This window comes from Hirundo rustica, chromosome 19 (assembly GCF_015227805.2).
Source record: "Hirundo rustica isolate bHirRus1 chromosome 19, bHirRus1.pri.v3, whole genome shotgun sequence".
NCBI classification, from domain to species: Eukaryota; Metazoa; Chordata; class Aves; order Passeriformes; family Hirundinidae; genus Hirundo; species Hirundo rustica.
Genome location: NC_053468.1, coordinates 7,093,621 through 7,111,690, shown reverse-complemented (window position 1 = coordinate 7,111,690; position 18,070 = coordinate 7,093,621). Strand labels below are relative to the sequence as shown.

Below are 18,070 nucleotides of genomic sequence, written 5' to 3'. Positions count from 1 at the left end.
AGATTTGGATAAATGATTCAGTTGCTTTCCCCCAGTTTTCCTTATTGCCCAGCAAAGATAATTGATTTGTTCCACTTATTTCACTGTTTTCAGGTCTGTAATATGTTGAGTCGAAAGGTTAATGTGACAGTGAGCCATCGGCAAGTGAACTTGAGAGGCGGTGATGCTAAAAGAAATATTCCTGAAAGGAAAGATTTATCCCAGCAGGTTAAGATTTTTTTTCAAGCTTCCAAAACTATTTCCTCCTGCAGAGAGAGCCTTTATCCCAGGCTCAGTGGCTCGGTGTCTCCTTTGAGGCCAAGGGTGGCAGCAGATGAACTGGGGCTCATGGGGCCTGTCCCTGCCCGGAGTGCTGAAGCAGCTAGGTGCTGGGATTTCTGGTGAAAACATCCTCTCTTTCCCCCAGAAACACAGCCCCAGTGCTCCCTCCTCAGCCTCAGCGCTCAGCACAGAGCTCACCCCTGCAAGCCTGTGCCCTGGAGCTGCCCAGTGGGATGCACTGAGGGTGCAGGGTCCCCCATCCACGGCCTCGGTGCTTCCCCCAGCCGTGAGCCAACCTCCTTCAAAGCCTCCCATTGTGGCTGTTGGCCCCCAGATTTCAATCTGGCACTTTCAAATCCAGTCCCTTTCTCAGTGGTATTTGTTTAAAGTGGTGTCTGCGCCACCCTGCTGAGCATCGCTCGCCGTGACCCCGGCTCGCCCGGCCCTGCTCACGGCCGGGCCATTCAGGAAATGCTGGAAATGCTTCCAAAAGCACCCAGCCCAGCCCAGTACAAGCGCTGGGAAGGAGCCAAGCCCCAGCTGTCTGGCTCCACGGGAGGGGGCCAAGCTGGGCGCCCTTCTGCTCCGTGGGTCAGCTCCGAATGGCTGAGCTGGGCTTTCTGGTGCTCCCCCTTCTCTTCCCTGACCCCTTTGGGACAGCTTTTGGGAGACAGAGTAGGACGTGGGCTCAGGACACACAGCCTGAGGTAGCTGCTGTGGCAGGAAAGATGATACCCCAACCCTAATTCCTAAAATCTCTCCCGGGACCCCCACAATCTCTTCCATCCCACTGTTGCCCCCGGGGATGCCTTGTGGCCTCTGCTCATCCCGAGCCCTGCCTGCAGCCTCTCTGTCCCCAGGAAAGGTCCCTGCTGGGCAAGGGAGCATCGCTCACGGGCAGAGGGCTTCGTCCTGGTGGCATGTGGGCTTGGCAGCGGGGTGGCCCTGCACCCTCCCACACCCTGTCCCACCCCCAGACCATGTAGGGCACCCGCTCTTCCCAGCCCAGAGCTTATAGGAAGAGGAAGCCTCATCCCTGCGCAGAGGAGGAAACCCGACAGCCCAGATGTGCACAGAGCCACGCCGATAGCGTTCTTATTTTCTTTTTTTTTTTTCCCCTCTGCAAACAGAGGAGCTGCCGGAGCGGCGGCGGGCACGGCCCAGCCCAGGGTGCAGTGAAGAGCCCGGAGGCTGCGGCACAGCCCTGGCGCAGCCATGGGGCAGAAGTGCATGGACAGGGTGTCCTCCTTCCTCTTCGAGTATGACACCCCTCGGATGGTGCTGGTGAGGAACAAGAAGGTGGGACTGACCTTCCGGCTGATCCAGCTCATCGTCCTGGCGTACATCATCGGGTAAGGCTCCTCGGCACCTGCCTTCCCTAAAATTAATGCTCTGCTACTGGGTTAAAAAGCAATGGAAGGAGAGGGGCTTCTATATCCCCTGTATCACTGTGCAGGGGGGTTATTGCTAATGGCTTCGCATCCCTCTGGTTGTAGCTGCTCCCGTGCAGCCCAGTGTCCCACCGTGGCTCTTTTAGGTGGCTGCTTAGTCCCCATATCCTCCCCAGAAGCTACTGTATGTGCAGGCTGGAGGCTCATCGCTGCCCAGCCCTGCTCTGCACACCGTGGCCCCGCTTCCCACTGAAAAGAATAATCCTGCTCCAGCTGCTGGATGGTGGCCTGAGAATCTGTTGTTATTTTTATTTTCATTTATATTAAATAAGAGGCATGTGGGGCCAGTGCAGTGATTTGTGAGACCCAAGCGGCTCAAGACAGGGCCATAAATCTCCCTGTTCACCGCTCTGACGCTGCGGCCCAGACGCAGCTTGACTCCAAAATTCCTGGTCTTATTTGCTTCTGGGAGACAGCTCCAAAAGCTAATGTGGAGCAAGGGCAACTGCTTAAAAAAGGCAGTGAGGGGGGCAGGCGGGATCAGAACGGGGTGAGGATGTGTGTCCTCAGGTGCCCCGGGGCTGCTGCTCCTGCTACAGTTCCTGTGTCCCTGTCCCCTCAGTGTGGGACGATGCTATGGGATGTGATGGATGGTAAGCCTTTGCTGTGGCCCCGTGGCTGCTGTGGGCTCAGCCTTAGAGGGAGATCAGCATCCTTTCCTGGGGAAGGGCCCCAGGATGTTTGAAAGGAAGGGGGTGTCTAGCCATGAAGTGGAAAACCTGGGAATTTTGGGGGTGCAGAATGTCTCATGCAAAGGAAAGGCAGTGGCTCCCAGGCCTCAGTGCAAGCAAGTTGCTGTGGGGAGCAGAAGTGCCCATCCCTGCTTTTAGCTCAGACTCTCTGGAAAGGGTAAAAACCTTCCCGGGGATCAGTGTAGGACCCCCACATTGGTCCCACCCTGCTCATCAGCACTTTGGCTCCTCATGCAAAACTGCAACCAATGTCTCAAGGATGCTGTGTTGCAGAGTTTTTCACTGGTGTTACTGAGAGCAGCTTTGTTTTTCCTAAGGACTGAGCCTGTGAAGTCCCAGGGCTCCAGTCCCAAATGTGGCTGGGGGCAGCTGCTCATGTGGATGGGGAACTGGCACAGATGACTGTGCGGAGCAACTAAGGAAACGTGGCTTAAGCAACTTGGCTAAACTGAGACAGGCAGCCAGGAGGGAGCAGGAAGAGAACCAGCCAGGGGGTGGCAGCCAGTGGCAGAGGGGAGGAATCTGGCATGAAGTTGCTGTCATTCCCAAGTTTTTCCTGCTCCTCTAGCAAGGGACTGCCTGTGATTGCAGCTGCCCACAGCACCACCAGCCCCTGGCATCCCCTTGCTGCTGACAGCACTGCTCCCAGTTCCCTTCCCACAGCAGTACTCCCGGTCCCCTGCGCACACCACTGCCCCAGTTCACTGCCCTCACCAAGCCCAAATGCCTGAGATTTTCAGTCCTTTGAGAGCAAATTTGGCAGCCAAATGTGTATTTACCATTCTCCCAGCTTTTGTCCCCCTTTCATAGCAGGCATGGGATACTCATGGAAATGTGTGCCAATGCATGACTCTGGTAGAAAGGCATAGGTAGTGCTCTCAGTGCACACAAGTGGGGCCAACCCCACTGTAAGACCCCATGTCACCCCTGGGGAGCAGTTCTTCTTTCCAGTGATAACTGATAAGGTGTTATCACTGCTGGCCAGGCGATGCTGGGTGCTTCCTGGGTTTCTCTTCCTGAAATGTTGCATGCAAGGAGCTGTGGGCTGAGCCACAGGATGAGGCCGGCAAGGGAAGAGGACTTGGTGGCTCTGCCACATCAGGGGACTTTTACAACCTGGGCAGGACTTGCTGCAGCATTTACAGGCTCATGAGAAATGGTTTTGTTTGTCATGACCTCAGCTTTGTGGCAGGGGAGGTGGGGTTGCCCAGCCCCGTGTGCCTGTAGTCAGCTCTGCCAGAGGGGGATAAGGTCAGCAGCAGAGTCTGTGCTGGAGGCTGATCTAAGGAAACATTCTGCCCCTGGTGCTGCCCAGTTCACAACCTCCTGCAGCCCCAAGGGCATCAGGGAAGATGCCCACTGTAACCAGTGTAACCCAGTATGGTCTTCTGCCTTGGAGGAGGATGTTGGAGCTGGGTGACCCAGCTGGAGGGGCAGCAGTGCTTAATTTCTGCTCCCATTCCCAGGCGCTGGAGCAGATGCCATCCCTGAGGTCCTCTTGCCCTCAGTCCCAGGATGCTGATGTGTCTGCAAGCTAAAAAGCTCCCTCTCTGAGAAGTCCCCAAAAGGTCCAGCACCAAATGGAAAACCTCCAGACAGCACCTGGGGTTCCCCATTTCCCCCTCTGCCCATCAGCCAGGTGTCAGAGGTCAGGTTGACACTCCAGGCTGGTGTCATGGGCTGTAGCCTGCTGCCTCTGTCTCACCAGCGGGACTGATGCCTGCGGCAGCAGGGACAAAATCCAGATCGCTCCTTTTTTAGTGCCGAGAATGCTCCGCGCCGCCGGGAGCACTACCCGAAATGGTTGCTTGCCCGTGTTTATAGTCTCCTTGAGTCAGAGTTAATCCAGCAGCAGCTTGTTTATGCTGTAGGTTAAATAGTGTCAGGAGCCTGCCCTAATGACTGTCTGATGGGCTGGGAAAGGCAGGCAGAGCCCTGTTCTGGCCACAGCAGTGTCCCTAACCCTGCTCTTACAGCCCTCTTGCACACAGGGCCATGGCTCCACATTCCCTTTGCTGGGTGGGAAACAGCGGCTCTGGATGTGAAGCGTGTCCAGACTCAGCTCTGTGTTGGAGGCATTGAGTTTTGGGGAGTTCCTCTGCGGCAGATCAAGAGATGAGGAGTGTCTGAGTAGGTCATTGAGACCAGCAAGCTGCAAACCTGCCATAGGCTTTAACCCCAAATGACCGATGGCTTCTGTGTTCCACCTGCCTTCCCACACCCTCAGCCACAAAATGTGTCCCAGTCCCCAAAACACACCATCCTGGCATGAAAGTCAGGTCCTGCAGCAACCACATGACTCAGGCAAAGGGTAGGAAAGTTCAGCAAGATGTCCCACATCCAGTAGGAAGAAACGTAGCAAATGATTCCCCAGGCGAGAGTTGGTAGAAAAAGCCCCAGTCCACAGGTCTGTGCTGAGAATTTGGGCCCAATGGAGGAGTTCTTGATGCTAACCCTGCTCCCTTTCCCTGTCCAGGTGGGTGTTCCTCTATGAGAAGGGCTACCAGTCTCAGGACAGCATCGTCAGCTCGGTCTCAGTGAAGTTGAAAGGGCTGACACTGACCAACGAGAGTGTCCTGGGTCCTCACATCTGGGATGTGGTGGACTATGTTTTCCCACCCCAGGTAAGGAGTCAGGGTGGCTGGGTTAGGGGTTTGATTTTGTCCCAGTTGCTGTTTTCCCCTATGTTCTGGGGTGCAGATGCATCCTCAGCAAAGGTTTTCGTGGGGCTAGCCATGACAGGGTGTCCCTGTGGTGGAAAGGAGGTTGCTCCTGCCACAAACCTCTGCCCAGGTTCCCCTTAGGGAGCATTTGGTACTTGGGACCCACAGTGGCTGAGGAGGCACATTGGAGGCTGATCACAAAAGGATCAAGGTTCCTCTAGTGCCTCTGGAGCAGGATCTCAGGCAGCAAGCGGGGTCCTCCGCTGTCCCTGGGGCTGGTGGCACTGCAGGTCCCCACCCAGGGAGAGGCTCCTCACACAGGAGACCCTGTGCTGGCTGTGAGCTTGTTGGCTGTGTCTCCACAGGGGGACAACTCGTTCGTGGTGATGACCAACTTCATTGTCACTCCCGGTCAGAAACAAGGAACCTGCCCAGAGGTAAATACACCAGCTTCCTTCAGTGGGCTCAGCTTCTGTAATTTAGGGGACTGTGGTGCTATCACTGTGGAAAGACTTTTTCTGACATTGGGAGGTTTAGTAAAAGCCAGAGCCTGGCCCCATATTATTGTTCCTGACTCCTGCATGCCAGGTGGAGACTTTTATTCTGCTGAAAAACAGGCGGCATCCATTTAAGTTTTCTTCCCTTTGAGATGATCAAGCAGAGCAGACTTGAGGCTTAACTGAAAGCATCTGCCTGGAGTGAATGAATCGCCCCTTTTCTCCTGCTTTATCTGGACAGCCTTGGTTGGGAAGCAGTGTATGGACAAGGCTCTGGCTGCAGTTGAGCAGTGTATACCTCGAGAAAAATGCTGTCGGTGAGACAGGAGGGACAGAGGGATTGAAGCTGCAGGGTGGGATGCTAAGAGGTGGCTGCTTTCTCCAAACAGCTGCCAGATGCCGGGCTGTGCACACGGGACAGCGACTGCAGCAAAGGGAAATACAGCCGTCAGGGACAAGGTATGGCACACGGCCCCAGGGCCTTGGCTCTGGTGTTTCTGGTGAGACACACTGAGAAAAGCTGCCTGGCTGGGGTGTCACCTGGCTGGGGGACCTGCTTTGGACAGGGTTTAGGAAAAGCCTCTGACATGCTGGTTGAAGTTCCCACCTGGGCTGGTCCAGCTCTGCTATTTTGAAAGATACCTGAGCTGCAAACAGGTCAGCCAACAAAAGGTTAATCATGACTAAGCCATTTCCCCCAAACTGTTGTCCTCATCAGCTCAGCATTTTCTTAGGTGTGTTTTAACAAGAAAAATCCCCAGCTGCTCCCCTGGATGGCACTGTAAGAGAAACTACTGTTCTGAGCTGAGAGGCCACAATTAATTTCCTGTTTTATGAAGGCACCAAAGCCCCGAGCATTTTGTGTCTTGAATGCCCTTGATGAACAGAGCTAAAGCTCCAGCCAGATCCCATCCATCCCAGTGTGGCTGAAGTTTCACAGGATCCAGGGGTGTGAGCAGCTCTCTCCCCCACAGGGCTCATGACTGGCAAGTGTGTACGTTTCAACAGCACCGTGAACACCTGTGAGATCTTTGGTTGGTGCCCTGTTGAAGTTGATTACCACGTTCCCAGGTAAGGAATGATGTTGTTGCTCTCTTTCCCACCCCACCTGCACTTGGTGTGGGGTAGACCAAGCTGGGGCTCTACGGGATGTGGCCCAGGCTGCCTGCATTGTGAAAGACCAGAAACAGAAGGGATGAGACCACCAGTTTTCCGGGTTTACTTGTCTCAGTTTGGATGAATTTCCACCAAATGGGGCTTTCTCTAGAGTCTGGAGAGCCAAGTGATGGACACGTGTCTACACTTGTGTTTTTCAGCCCTGCCCTGCTGTCAGAAGCAGAGAAGTTCACCTTGTTCATCAAGAACAGCATCACCTTCCCCAAGTTCAAGGTGTCCAGGTAAGGAGAGGTTTGGGAGGATGGCTCCTGGTTGGTTCCTCCAGCTGTGTCCCTCAGAGGAAACCATGGGTTTAGCTGGATGGGTGGAACTGGACGCTTGGTATAGAGGATTGCACACCTCATCAGTGATCCCTATGCTGCACTGAACCCCATATTAGCTCATAGAAACTGAGACATTTCCCTCCCAAATCTGTCCCACCTCAGCTGGTAGCTGTAGTTATGGGAAAGATTTCTGGAATTAACCTCTCCTGAGTTACCCTCACAAGTTGCACATGAAAATATAGTTTCTCTGATTCTTCATTTTTCTTCTCTGAAGACTAAAATACCGCATGGTCAGGATAAGTGCCCCAGAGTCCCCTTAACCTCACAGATCTCACCTGTTTCAGGAAAGGGTGGGGTTGGCCCCTTCCCGGCAGCGCTGGGGGAAATGCTGCTGACTGAAGGCATACTCATAAGAGGATTTGTGATGGCAGTGACCATATATCTGATTTGGAACAAATTAACAGAAGCTATTTGTGCTGAAGACAGCAGATTCTCCTCTCTAAGCTGATCTTGTCCCCATGCTGCAGCCAAGGTTAAATATCCTGGCAAGGCAGCATGCTTGGAGAAGTCCTGGGCTGACCTCACACAGCACCCCAAGAGGTGGCTAGGAGAGGGGATCCCCCCAGCTGCAAGGAGAGGTGCCCTGAGGGAGGGCAGGCTGAAGAGGACACAGAGAGGGATCAGGTCCTGGTGGTGAGGGTGGCTGGGCTGGCTGCTGTGGCAAGGGCTGTGCCAAACCCAGCTGGCCTGTGGGGAAACTTCCTGCCTTTGATCACTGCTGGCAATTCTCTGCTGAGCATCAGCAATGGGATCAGGTTGAGCAAGGCACAAGTGTTACGAAACCATAGGCTTCACAGACAGGGTGCTTTTACGCAAAAGAGAATGGGATGGAAGGCAAGAAGTTGCCCTTTCCTTTTAACTCTTGCTGTAGGAGATAGCAAATTCCAGCTAAATGTAAAAGGTGTGGGATGCACTCACTATCCAGGAGGTGTCCCAGATAAGAATTGTAGGTACGTGGAGCATTGCCCTAGCAGAGCCCATGGACGAGCTGGCATGTGAATGGGAGAGCGACGTGGACTGGGCAAGGGACTTAGAGAGGTTCTTTGCCACCCAAATTACTGTGTTACTGCGAATCTTTCTCACTCTTTTCATTCACAGGCGTAACTTGGTTGAGAGTGTTACCAAGCAGTACCTGAAGAAATGCACCTATCACAAAGGCACTGATTCCTTATGTCCTGTGTTTGAACTGGGATACATAGTGAAGGAATCGGGTCAGAATTTCACCTTCCTGGCTGTAAAGGTACTTCAGTTTCAAATTATGTCCCTTGATGTTGATGGGAGAGGGGCACTGGCAGTGCAATCATCCCCAGCTGTTGAGATGCTCTTCTGTTTTCTCAAGAATTCTTGAGAAAACAAAAGTGTCAGAATTATCTCATAAAGATTATGAATCTCCTTGGACATGGCCTAATATTTACATTTTTCTTGGAAACTCTTGAGAAGATTTGACCCACTGGCAGTAAATCCCAGGGTTCAGCTTGTTTTAATTTGAGCAGTGAATAACTAGATCTGTGTGGCCAAATCCCATCTGAGTTTGGAAATCCCAACTGCATGGTCAAATATTGGCCATTGCACAGTGCTAACTGCAGCCTTTCCCCAGGCTCCAAAATGCAGCTTTGCTGACACTCCTCAGGCTGGTGTGTGGGAGTATCTGCTATCTCTGCGCTGCAAAACCTTGTGATAACTTTGCCAGACGTTGAATAAAATCAGAGGCTTGCATATGTGAACATATATTGCATGGACTGGATCAGCTGTCCTACAGAAGCTATGGCTGCCCTATTCCTGGCCAGGCTGGACAGGAAAAAACTGGCCTAGTGGAAGGTACCCCTGCCCGTGGCAGGGTTTGGAACAAGAGGGGCTTTATGGTCCCTTCCAACCTAAACCATTCTAAGATTCTATATATTAAAGATGCAAAAATACAAGCCTCTGGGACACAGCTATTTACAACCTGGAGTGAGCGCAGGGGGAGGAGGGACTCCTGCATTTCCTGAGCAATCTCTTGGGCATAATCAGGCAAAGGAGGGCTGTCCCACGAGGACCAGAAGGGATCTGTGGTGAGCACTGTTTCTCAGGACTATGCTTTGGGCACAGGATTCTGATCGGGAACGAGAGGACATGAATTTATTTGTATATCCAGCACTCAGGGCAGAAACAAGAGCCTCTGCAAGGGGTTATGTACAGGCCAGAAAACTAAGGCTGCTCAGGAAGGCTGAGGCAGGAGTGGGGTCCATGCATCTGGAGTGCCAGGACACCTCATGGCATCAAGACAGGACACGAATGAGGAGGGAAAGCATTTCTCTGTGTGGGCCAGGTCCAAGGAGGGGTAACCTCGTGACTCCCCTCTTGGCTGCAGGGTGGAGTGGTGGGCATCACCATAGACTGGAACTGTGACCTCGACTGGCCGCTGCGGTACTGCAAACCCATTTACCAGTTCCACGGCCTTTACAATGACGACAGCAATGTTTCACCAGGGTTCAACTTCAGGTAAGGAAATTCCTGTTAATTCTGCAAGTGTAATTCAGAGGTGACAGATTTCAGGTTCCCACTCAAGGGATGGTAGAAGGCCAGAGAGTGTCCTTCAAAATACTCACTACCTTTTCAGGGTCAGACAGCAGTACCAGAGCTCTTTTAAATGACATGAGAAAAGTGATAATACACCCCTTGGCTTCAAAGTTGCCCCATTTCCTTTCCATCTCCTCCCCCCTGCAGGCTCTCCTGCCTGGCTGAGCTTTTGGGAAGCCCCTTGAAAGACTGGAGATGGTGTAGGATCATCTCACATGTTCCCATAGTCTCTATCCTCTGCCCTGGGTGACGCTGTCACTAGTGCTTCACCAAGATCTGCTGCAGGCAGAACTTGGCGACATCAGATCAAACAGCGTGAGCAGGAGCTGGAACTCCAACCTGCAGGCAGGAAAACTGAGGCACAGAGAGGAGAGGTGCCAACAGCCCAGCTCCTTCAGGGGGTTGAAGGAGAAGGTCAGGAGCAGGTCTGTGGTAGCACACTCCCAGATCTTTGGCCAAGATCCTGGTGCTGTAGGGTTGCAGGGGCTGTTAGACACCCTGGCAGACCATTAACACTCGCCATCCAATTGCACAGATATGCCAAATACTACAGAGAAGATGGGATGGAAAAGAGAACACTCTACAAGGTGTTTGGGATCCGGCTCGACATTTTGGTGAATGGCAAGGTAAGGGTGGATCCTCTGGATCCCTGGGACAGCAGTGCCAAATCCTTGGGAAGGTACCAGCTCTGTAAGACAGCACCAGGGTCCTGTGGGATCAGGAAAACTAGTGTGAATGTTTTCCTTGGGTTCTGACCCCCTCACAGGAACCCTTGGGGAATACTGGGGAAGGGAAGAGAGGAGGAAAACATGTTTTATAGGTCACACCTTTCAGCTGTGGCTTGATCAGTGGTTTTGTCTAAAAAAACTTGGTGATGGGAGTGGGGAGGACCTGTGGGAACCCAAAACCTTTTACTGATATTTCCAAAACCTGAACATCTGCATTTTTCTATTTTGTCTTTTTCTTCCCCCTGGGAGAGAAGGCTTTTCTTATTGTGCTCCCACTGTGAATGTTCCAAGTGTATTCTTTTGTTTTGTTGCTTGGTTTTGGTTGGGTTTTCTATATTAAAAATACAGGAAGAAAAGTAAGTTCAATTTATTTCAGCCAAAAACCAACCGACAATATTTTTCTGTTTGACCAGCTCTTTCCCAGCTCCTCTTTCTCTGTGTGCTGTGGTTATGGTTTGGGTTGCTGTGAGGCACTTTTGCCGAGCCCCACCTACAGTTAGAGCACCCTTTTTTTTTTTTTTCCCCTGGGTTGACTGTAACTTATCACCTATTTTCTCTGACTTTATCCAGGCAGGCAAATTTGACATCATCCCAACCATGACCACAATTGGCTCTGGAATTGGTATTTTTGGAGTGGTAAGTTCAGATATTTCCAGCCTCTATATGGAGACTCTCAAATTATTCTTCTTGCCTGTGACATCTGTGGGAAGCGTCCTTGAGCTGCAGTGAAATACTGGCTACTGCTCAGGGAATCAGAGGATGGGCAAAAGGGGGAAAGGAGGTGCTCTCCTTCCTCACTGGCTCAGGAAAACCTGTTCCTGCTGGTCCCTGGCTGATGTGAATTCTGCCCTGCTGATGAAGGGAAGGCTGGCTTCTCTTGGTATCCTGGTAGTTTCAAGTCAGAGCTGGCATTGAGGGAGGGTCTGCAGGTGATTGGCAGTATTTCATGCAGGACAGAAACCCAGCACCCAGTTTGGTTATGGTCTTTAAAGACTTGTGCATGGCTCAAAGGCTGTTGTGCTCTGAACTTAGCTAAAGTGGAAACATTTCATTTCTGTTGACTTAAATCACCCAATATTGAACACAGCACGCTTCACTTCTGTCCTAAATGGACATTTACAGACTTCAACAACTGCCATGTTGTGGGATGAAGCAGAAGTTTGCCCCTAAATCGTGGGGCAAACTGGGGAAAAATGGAAGAACACACTGGTGCAGGTGAGCCTGGAGGGCAACTCCAAACTTAACTGCACTTTGATTTAAGGCCTCTGTCCTCTGTGACCTGCTCCTGCTGCATTTTCTCCATGGACGAGACTATTACAAGCAGAAGAAATTCAAATATGCAGAACCGGAGCCTGTAAGTAACAGCGAGTGCCTGCCCTGCCGAGGCTCTTGCGGGGGTGTGTGTGGATGTGTGCATGAGTAATGACGCTGTAACACAAACATCCACGCTGAGGGGCAACCAGGCGCCTTCCTGAGCCCTTGGGACTGTTGGAGACTGGGATCCATGAATCTTCTCTCCAAAATTACTGAGATGCTGTGGGTGACTCATTGTTAATAACTTTATTCTCTCCCTTTAACCCCAGATGTTCCAATACCTGGTAACAGTTGAGTTGCTTTAAGGGAAGCAGGGGCAGATCTGTGCTTCAGCAAACTAGAAAATGTCTCTTTTTCTGCTCTTTGAGAATATCTCCATGACCATGAGATGTTTCATGCCCTTTAGAAGGACACAAACACAGTTCCCCTTGAATTTATCTGAAAATATGCATATATACTGTGGGTTAGGAGTTGCTGCCCAATTACATTTTCCCTGGCATTAGAAGGGAGCAGGTCTGTAAAAGAATTCTTGTTTTCTCTCATTTAACCCCCAGTCGAAGTCACATAAGAAGGAAAAGGAGCCTGACAATACACAGTGAGAGGTGAGTGGTGTTTCCTCAGCTCAGCATACATCTGGCAGGGATGAGGGCTATGGGTGATGGAGCTATCCCAAGGCCTGTGGGAAGGCAGGAGGGTTTCAGGGAAGGCAGCAGGGCTCCAGGGAGTCTTGGAGGAGATCTGAGCTGTGGGCTGTAGTGCCTAAAGTGGGGTCAGCACTTTGCAGCATAACCAATTGCATGAGGCAGCAGCAGATGCAGGATGTGGGACTGACAACTCATCTTTGATGGCAGCATGTCTTGAAGAAGGGCACGGGGGGGCAAGACACCAGAAATCACTGTGCACCACTCTCTCAGCAGAATCCACACTGACTGACAAACCTGCACCCCTCTTCCTCCTCCTCTTCTCTTAAAACTCGGTCACCATCCCATCACCTCCTGGGCCAGCTCCAAGACCAGCAGAAGCAGCATCCAGCACCAGCTCATGGGAAGGTGGTGCCCTGCAGCCAGGGCAGGGGCTGGCTGGCCCAGCACACAGCCTCTAGTGGGACATGCCACGATGCTGTGGATGGGTCAAACTAAGGGATCTTGGAGCCCTCTGGCAGTCCTGCTGCAGGGCACTGGGTCTGCTGCCTTTGCACGCCCTTCAGAAGGGCTGGCACTGCACCCTGCCTGGTGTGCCAGGGCTGTGCCAGCTCACTTGCCCCTGAAGACCCAGGGGGGAGCACAGCTGCCATTTCTGCCTCAGGAGCACCGTTGGACAGCTCCAAATTGAGAAGAAGAGGGAAGGAGAGCTGGCAGGAACCATGCCCAGCCTGGGAGAAAAATGGTTATTTTGTAAGGATGTATTTTATTAAAAAAAAAAATAAACCTTTAGTTTTTCTACTACATCCCTTCGTGGTGCCTATGCTTGCCCCAGAGCATGGTGTTTGCAGTGGTTTCTGGAGGGCTTATGCATACAAAGTAATCCCATCAGTGATGATTCCTTCAGAAACTGCCCTCCCGTGCAGGATTCCTGGGCCTCTTGCCACGAGCAGGGGCTGTTATATCAGAGTTGTCACTCGGGTTTCCTCCTCAGACAGGCTGGCTGGCAAGGAGCACTGGCACACTGCCAGCCATGGCATCCACTGTCCTGTGCCAGCTCTGCCTCCACTGCCCCTGCCAGTCAGTGTTAGCTGGTCAGAAAGACTTTCTCAGCAGCAGCCTCACAAGCCAGCTCTTTGCACCCAGGAACTAAAATTCCCCTCTGTGCTAGAAGATTTGCACTACTCATCACATGCAGCTACACTTCACAGGCTGTGTTCAAACCCCACACCCCGCCGAGGAGACCCTGCCCTGTTCCATTCTCCAGGACACATCAACACTGACTTTCTGCATAGTCCCTCTCTGAATGTCGTTTTTTACCTCCCCAGGGAAAATTTTGCTTTGGTTGATTTGAAAGTGGATCCTAACAGTCATGGAAAAGTTGGTGAAGAAGCTGTAATACTGCCAGAGCATGTAGGAGCACTGCTCCAGGCTCTCAGGGACACAGGAATGTGTGCCATAAACAGATGCAGGTGATATTTCATCATAAGCTCAACAAATATTTCAAGCCATACCTTCAAGCCATACGTTCCCCAGGGGGAGATCATTTGCTCTCAGCAGAATGCCTCAGCTTTCACAGGCAGGGTGGGTTTTTGATTAATTTTTCAGCCTTTCCTGTGCTGCCGTCCTGTGACAGAGCTGCCAGGTGCTTGTACTCAGGATCCAGAGAGGGGAAGGGAAAGCTTCCTGGTCTCTGGAGGAGTCGGTGCCTTTCAGTGGGGGCTCCCCACGCCCCGGGGGTTCTCCTGCAGCGCCCATCGAAGCCCAGGCCGGTCCCATGTGGTGCCGCGGTGCAGCTTTCCAGCAAGCTGCCACCAGCAGAGGGGACTGCAAGACCATTTCACAGAGACTGGGGAAATCCACTTTGCAGAGACAATGAGGAGAGTACGTTCAGGTAACTTTTCGCACCCACTTACACTGGGTCAATCTCCGGTCGAAACTTAAAATAACAAACGCAAGGGCTACAGGTGGAGCTGTGTGATGTTTCTGCCTGCTTAATCTTTCAAGCTGCTTGTAATGCAAAGTCCCTGTTCCTTCCTAGGAAGAATTAAAAGGCAGAATATGAAATCAAGAAAAATGAAACTTGTAAATTATCCCCTCTAGCTGCTGTTCTAAACTTCTGAGCTGTGATCCCTAAAAGTCCCAATGCTGCTTAAAAATCATGGAAGGATTTATTTTTCATCTCTTTAACTTGTTTTCTTTAAATGATTTCTTTAAATCTTTGGGGATCCTTTGCTTTGCTTTTCATTCATCATTTCTGCAACTAGCAGAATGAGATATTGCAATTTGAATTCTTTCCCCTAAACAAGCTTCTCCTCAAAGCCAAGGGCCCCAGGCCCTGTGGCTCCCAGGTGGGTGCCAAACAGAGCGATGGCTGGCTGGAGGAAACTGAGCAAGTGTCAGATTTAAACATACACTGGTCCCCTCTGCTGTATGAAAAGGAGGGAAAGCCCAGGGCATTTGTTTCAGGCCTTGTTTTGCCAGAGAGGTTGGAGCTGATGCTCAGGGATTGGAGACCAAGGAGGAAGGGCTGCTCTGTTCAGCCCTGTAAGGAGCCTTCCTTGGCACAGACCTTCTGCTTCAGCATTGCAGCTCCCAGCTCCTTCCCAGTGCCTTCCAGTTCGTCAAATCTCCCACAAAGTTACTGAATGCATAAAAGGACACACCAGTTAAAAGCTAGAGCCTCACAAATGGAAATGCTGAGAGGTTCAGACACCTGAACCTGTTGCAAGTCCCAGTGGGGAAGTGTGGGTGACCAGCAGGATCATACTCCTGTCCCCTGGTTTGACCTAATCTTGCTCCAAGGATCAGGGATTTACTGTTCTTAGACAGAAGAATTTCTTTGTGTCGTGGCCAGGAAACAACTGCATTTGAAGCAGTTATGAGGTGGCCAGTGTGTCCTGCTGCTCTCTGACCTCTGAACAGCAAGATGAAGTGTTACAGAATCCCAAAGGGATTTGGTCATTGTGTCAAGACCCCTTCAATGAGAGTGTGCTGTGTTGCTTCCCATTCATGCTGTGGCCAGCTGAGGGTTGGGCTGTTTGTGGAGGTTTTTTAACTTCTTGTTTGTTTGCATTTTGGTTTTTACGCTGTTATTAACTAATAGAAAAGGAACTTTCAGCAATTCAAACACTGTCCCAGAAAACACACAAGAAAGAATGTATATTTTCCAGCTAGTCCCTAATCTTTACAATCAGCAGTAACAAGCCCTTGTATGTGATGGTGTCAGTGCTCCAAGCATCTAACAGAGGACTCTTGCCTTGATCATGGGTGTTAGACAACAAAAGCAAGTAATGAGTGCAGTGTGACTATTCCCATTTTATAGAAATGGAAGCCAAGATACAAGCAAATAATTTTTAAACATGGATTTAAATGTAGTGAGAATTTTCTGCTTTGACCAGTTTTTGTTATATGTAAAGGCTCCTAGGTTGGACCTTGTACAGATATATCTTTTCACTCTCAGGCAGGGTTATTTTGAAGAAGGAAAAAAAAAAAAAAAAGTAGCACAGATATTCCAGAAGAGCAATTACAGAAAAACTTATTTGGCAATAATTATGCTGGTTAGTGATTCTGCAGAGATGAGGAATTATATTTTAATCTCTGCAGAGCTGGCAACATTTAATCATTATGTTTGTGCTCAATTCCCAGCACAATGAGGCCCTGATTTCCACCTGGTGCTTCCAGACACTGTAACAAGGCAAATTAAAATGAGTAACACTCAAGAAGTAGATAACTCCTTTCCTGTGCAACCTCTTCTATCTTTAAGCCCACTCATTCTTGAGTGGCACAGCAGACTCCCTGATATTTTTAACCCAGTCCTCCACTTAGGACATTCTTGGATTTTTCCCTAAAAAAGCACCTGCCTTTCTGGATCCACTATTTCCCTTTCTCTTTTGTTGTGGGAGCATGTTTTCAGTTGGATAAATCCTCTGGCTGGCAGGCAGTGAAGGACTGGCAGGAACTTGCATATCCTCCCAGCTCTGAAGGACGCTTTTATTTCCTTCTGTCCCACAGCTGGGCATCCTCAGCCAGACTGTGCTGGGTGGCACAAGGAGCTTCTTGGCCATTTGAGAGCTCGACATCTGCAGCTCAGCCTGCAGCCACTCTCCTGGGGACAGTGCAGTTGTTACAGCCCATTTTCACTGCTGCCGGCCCTGTATTAATTATGCCACACTATAATCTTTGTCTGTCTTTAGTGAAGTGCTCTCTCCTTCTGTTACTTGTTTCTAATTGCTTTATTGCCTTCTTTTTGAAAGCGTAAAATTCAAAAGTGTCCAAATGAGTTCTGAATATAGCATAGTTCTGATGGGCTCTTCAGCAGGAGTGAATCCGTTCCAGTTAACAGGGCTCTGCCTACCAGTACCAAGCGTGGATCCTGCTCAGCTTTGTGGCACCACTAAAAGAGCTCCTAAAAAAATGACAGCTTTAAATCTTTTTTTACCTAAACATACTAGTGACATGACTGGATAAATGTAAGCTCTCCCCCTCATGACTGTAACTCAAGGACAGTTTAAACAAACACATTCCCAGTCCTTGCACCCCCAAAAGGTGCAAAACCAGATACTAACCAACCACACTCAATCATTATTTAACAAATATCAAAGTCTTATTTTAGCATTGTTATAGCCATCGTGGTCTAAGCATCAGAGAGATGTTGTCTGTGACTCTCTTTCCACTGGTCACAACTGCTCTGCAGTATAGTCACCTGCATATGATGAAAAGAGAAGATGAGGCACATGATTTGTTTTGGGGTTATTTTTGTTTTCTGGAAGAAAGAGCAGGTTCTGACTGAGCTGAGCAAACCTAGTTATTTCATTAAGTCAAGTGCTCACAGTCTGTGCTAGAGTTGGTAATTTCAGACCTTGATACTGGTGCTAAACTGTGCTTCAGACATCACTGGTGATTTAAAATGCCTGGTGCTAAAGGAAGCAGATCTTTAGGGGACAAATATTAGCACTTTCCAAACAGCCAGCATCTCGCAAACATCTCAAAGCAAAATGAATCAATCCAAATGACTTCTGAAACCGCTGCAAAGCCTTCTCAGCAGTAATTAAGGCAAGAGGAGCAGAAGGCTAAAAGGTTCACTCGTTGTTCAGGGGAAGCTGAGCCGGCCCTGCATGAGCAAGGCTCTGCTTGATTGAATTGAAAAGCTTTGTGAAACAGGTCGTTGTTTTGGCTTACATGTTATGGTCTTTCAGAGCATCTCTCACACCCTGGAGCCACAGGAGCATGGAGCACAGTCCCTCCACAGGCACAGGCACATTCCTGGGTCATGGGCACATACTCCCAGGCAGCCAACAAGGAGGTTGCTGGGGCTTTCACTTAGGGTTGGGAGGATATCTTGCTTTTGCTTATGGGCTTTTCTTGAGAGTCCACCATGGCAAACACACAGCCCAGGGGCTCAGGTTGCTGGCTGCCTCGAGATCATGTCTAATCAGTGTCATTAGCTAATATCCAGAACTGCTGGAAGACAACAGCAGCTTTGGAAGCACACATTCAAGGAGATGGGGCTCTCTGCTGTGCTGTTGCAGTCATAGAATCATTTTGGTTGGAAAAGACCTCTGAGATCATCAAGTCCAGCCACAAAACTAACACTGCCACTAAACCATGTCCCTAAGTGGCATATCTACATGTCTTTGGTTATCCTAAAATGCAGCAGGCTCTGCCATCCTCTCACTGGTTGTCATGCTGCTGTCCACCTGCCCCAAGAGCCCTCCACTGCCCCAGTGCTTCCTGCTCACGGAAGATCTCTGCTGGGTTTTCTC

The 18,070-nt window shown here is 50.5% G+C and overlaps 2 protein-coding genes across 4 annotated transcripts in view; both read left to right on the top strand.

The window, feature by feature from the left end:
* The first annotated feature begins 1,322 nt into the window (after positions 1-1,322).
* On the top strand, positions 1,323-13,035 carry P2RX1 (purinergic receptor P2X 1). Of its 3 annotated transcripts, none has more exons than XM_040082519.2 (13): positions 1,323-1,613; positions 4,881-5,028; positions 5,433-5,504; positions 5,954-6,023; positions 6,539-6,635; positions 6,881-6,961; positions 8,162-8,303; positions 9,414-9,544; positions 10,158-10,248; positions 10,921-10,986; positions 11,612-11,704; positions 12,219-12,266; positions 12,669-13,035. In XM_040082519.2, the coding sequence occupies exons 1-12, from the start codon at positions 1,477-1,479 to the stop codon at positions 12,261-12,263; spliced, it is 1,173 nt and encodes a 390-aa protein (XP_039938453.1). In that variant the 5' UTR covers positions 1,323-1,476; the 3' UTR covers positions 12,264-12,266; positions 12,669-13,035. The 3 variants fall into 3 exon arrangements, with proteins under 3 accessions (XP_039938453.1, XP_039938451.1, XP_039938452.1); XM_040082517.2 differs by having other exon boundaries at positions 12,582-13,035; XM_040082518.2 differs by having other exon boundaries at positions 12,579-13,035.
* Positions 13,036-14,083: 1,048 nt separating this feature from the next.
* The window catches only part of CAMKK1 (calcium/calmodulin dependent protein kinase kinase 1), a 96,438-nt gene continuing 92,451 nt past the window's right edge, over positions 14,084-18,070 (top strand). Inside the window, exon 1 of the mRNA XM_040082363.1 lies at positions 14,084-14,199. The gene's annotated coding sequence lies outside the window, so the exon portion shown is untranslated. The remainder of the gene's footprint in view (positions 14,200-18,070) is intronic.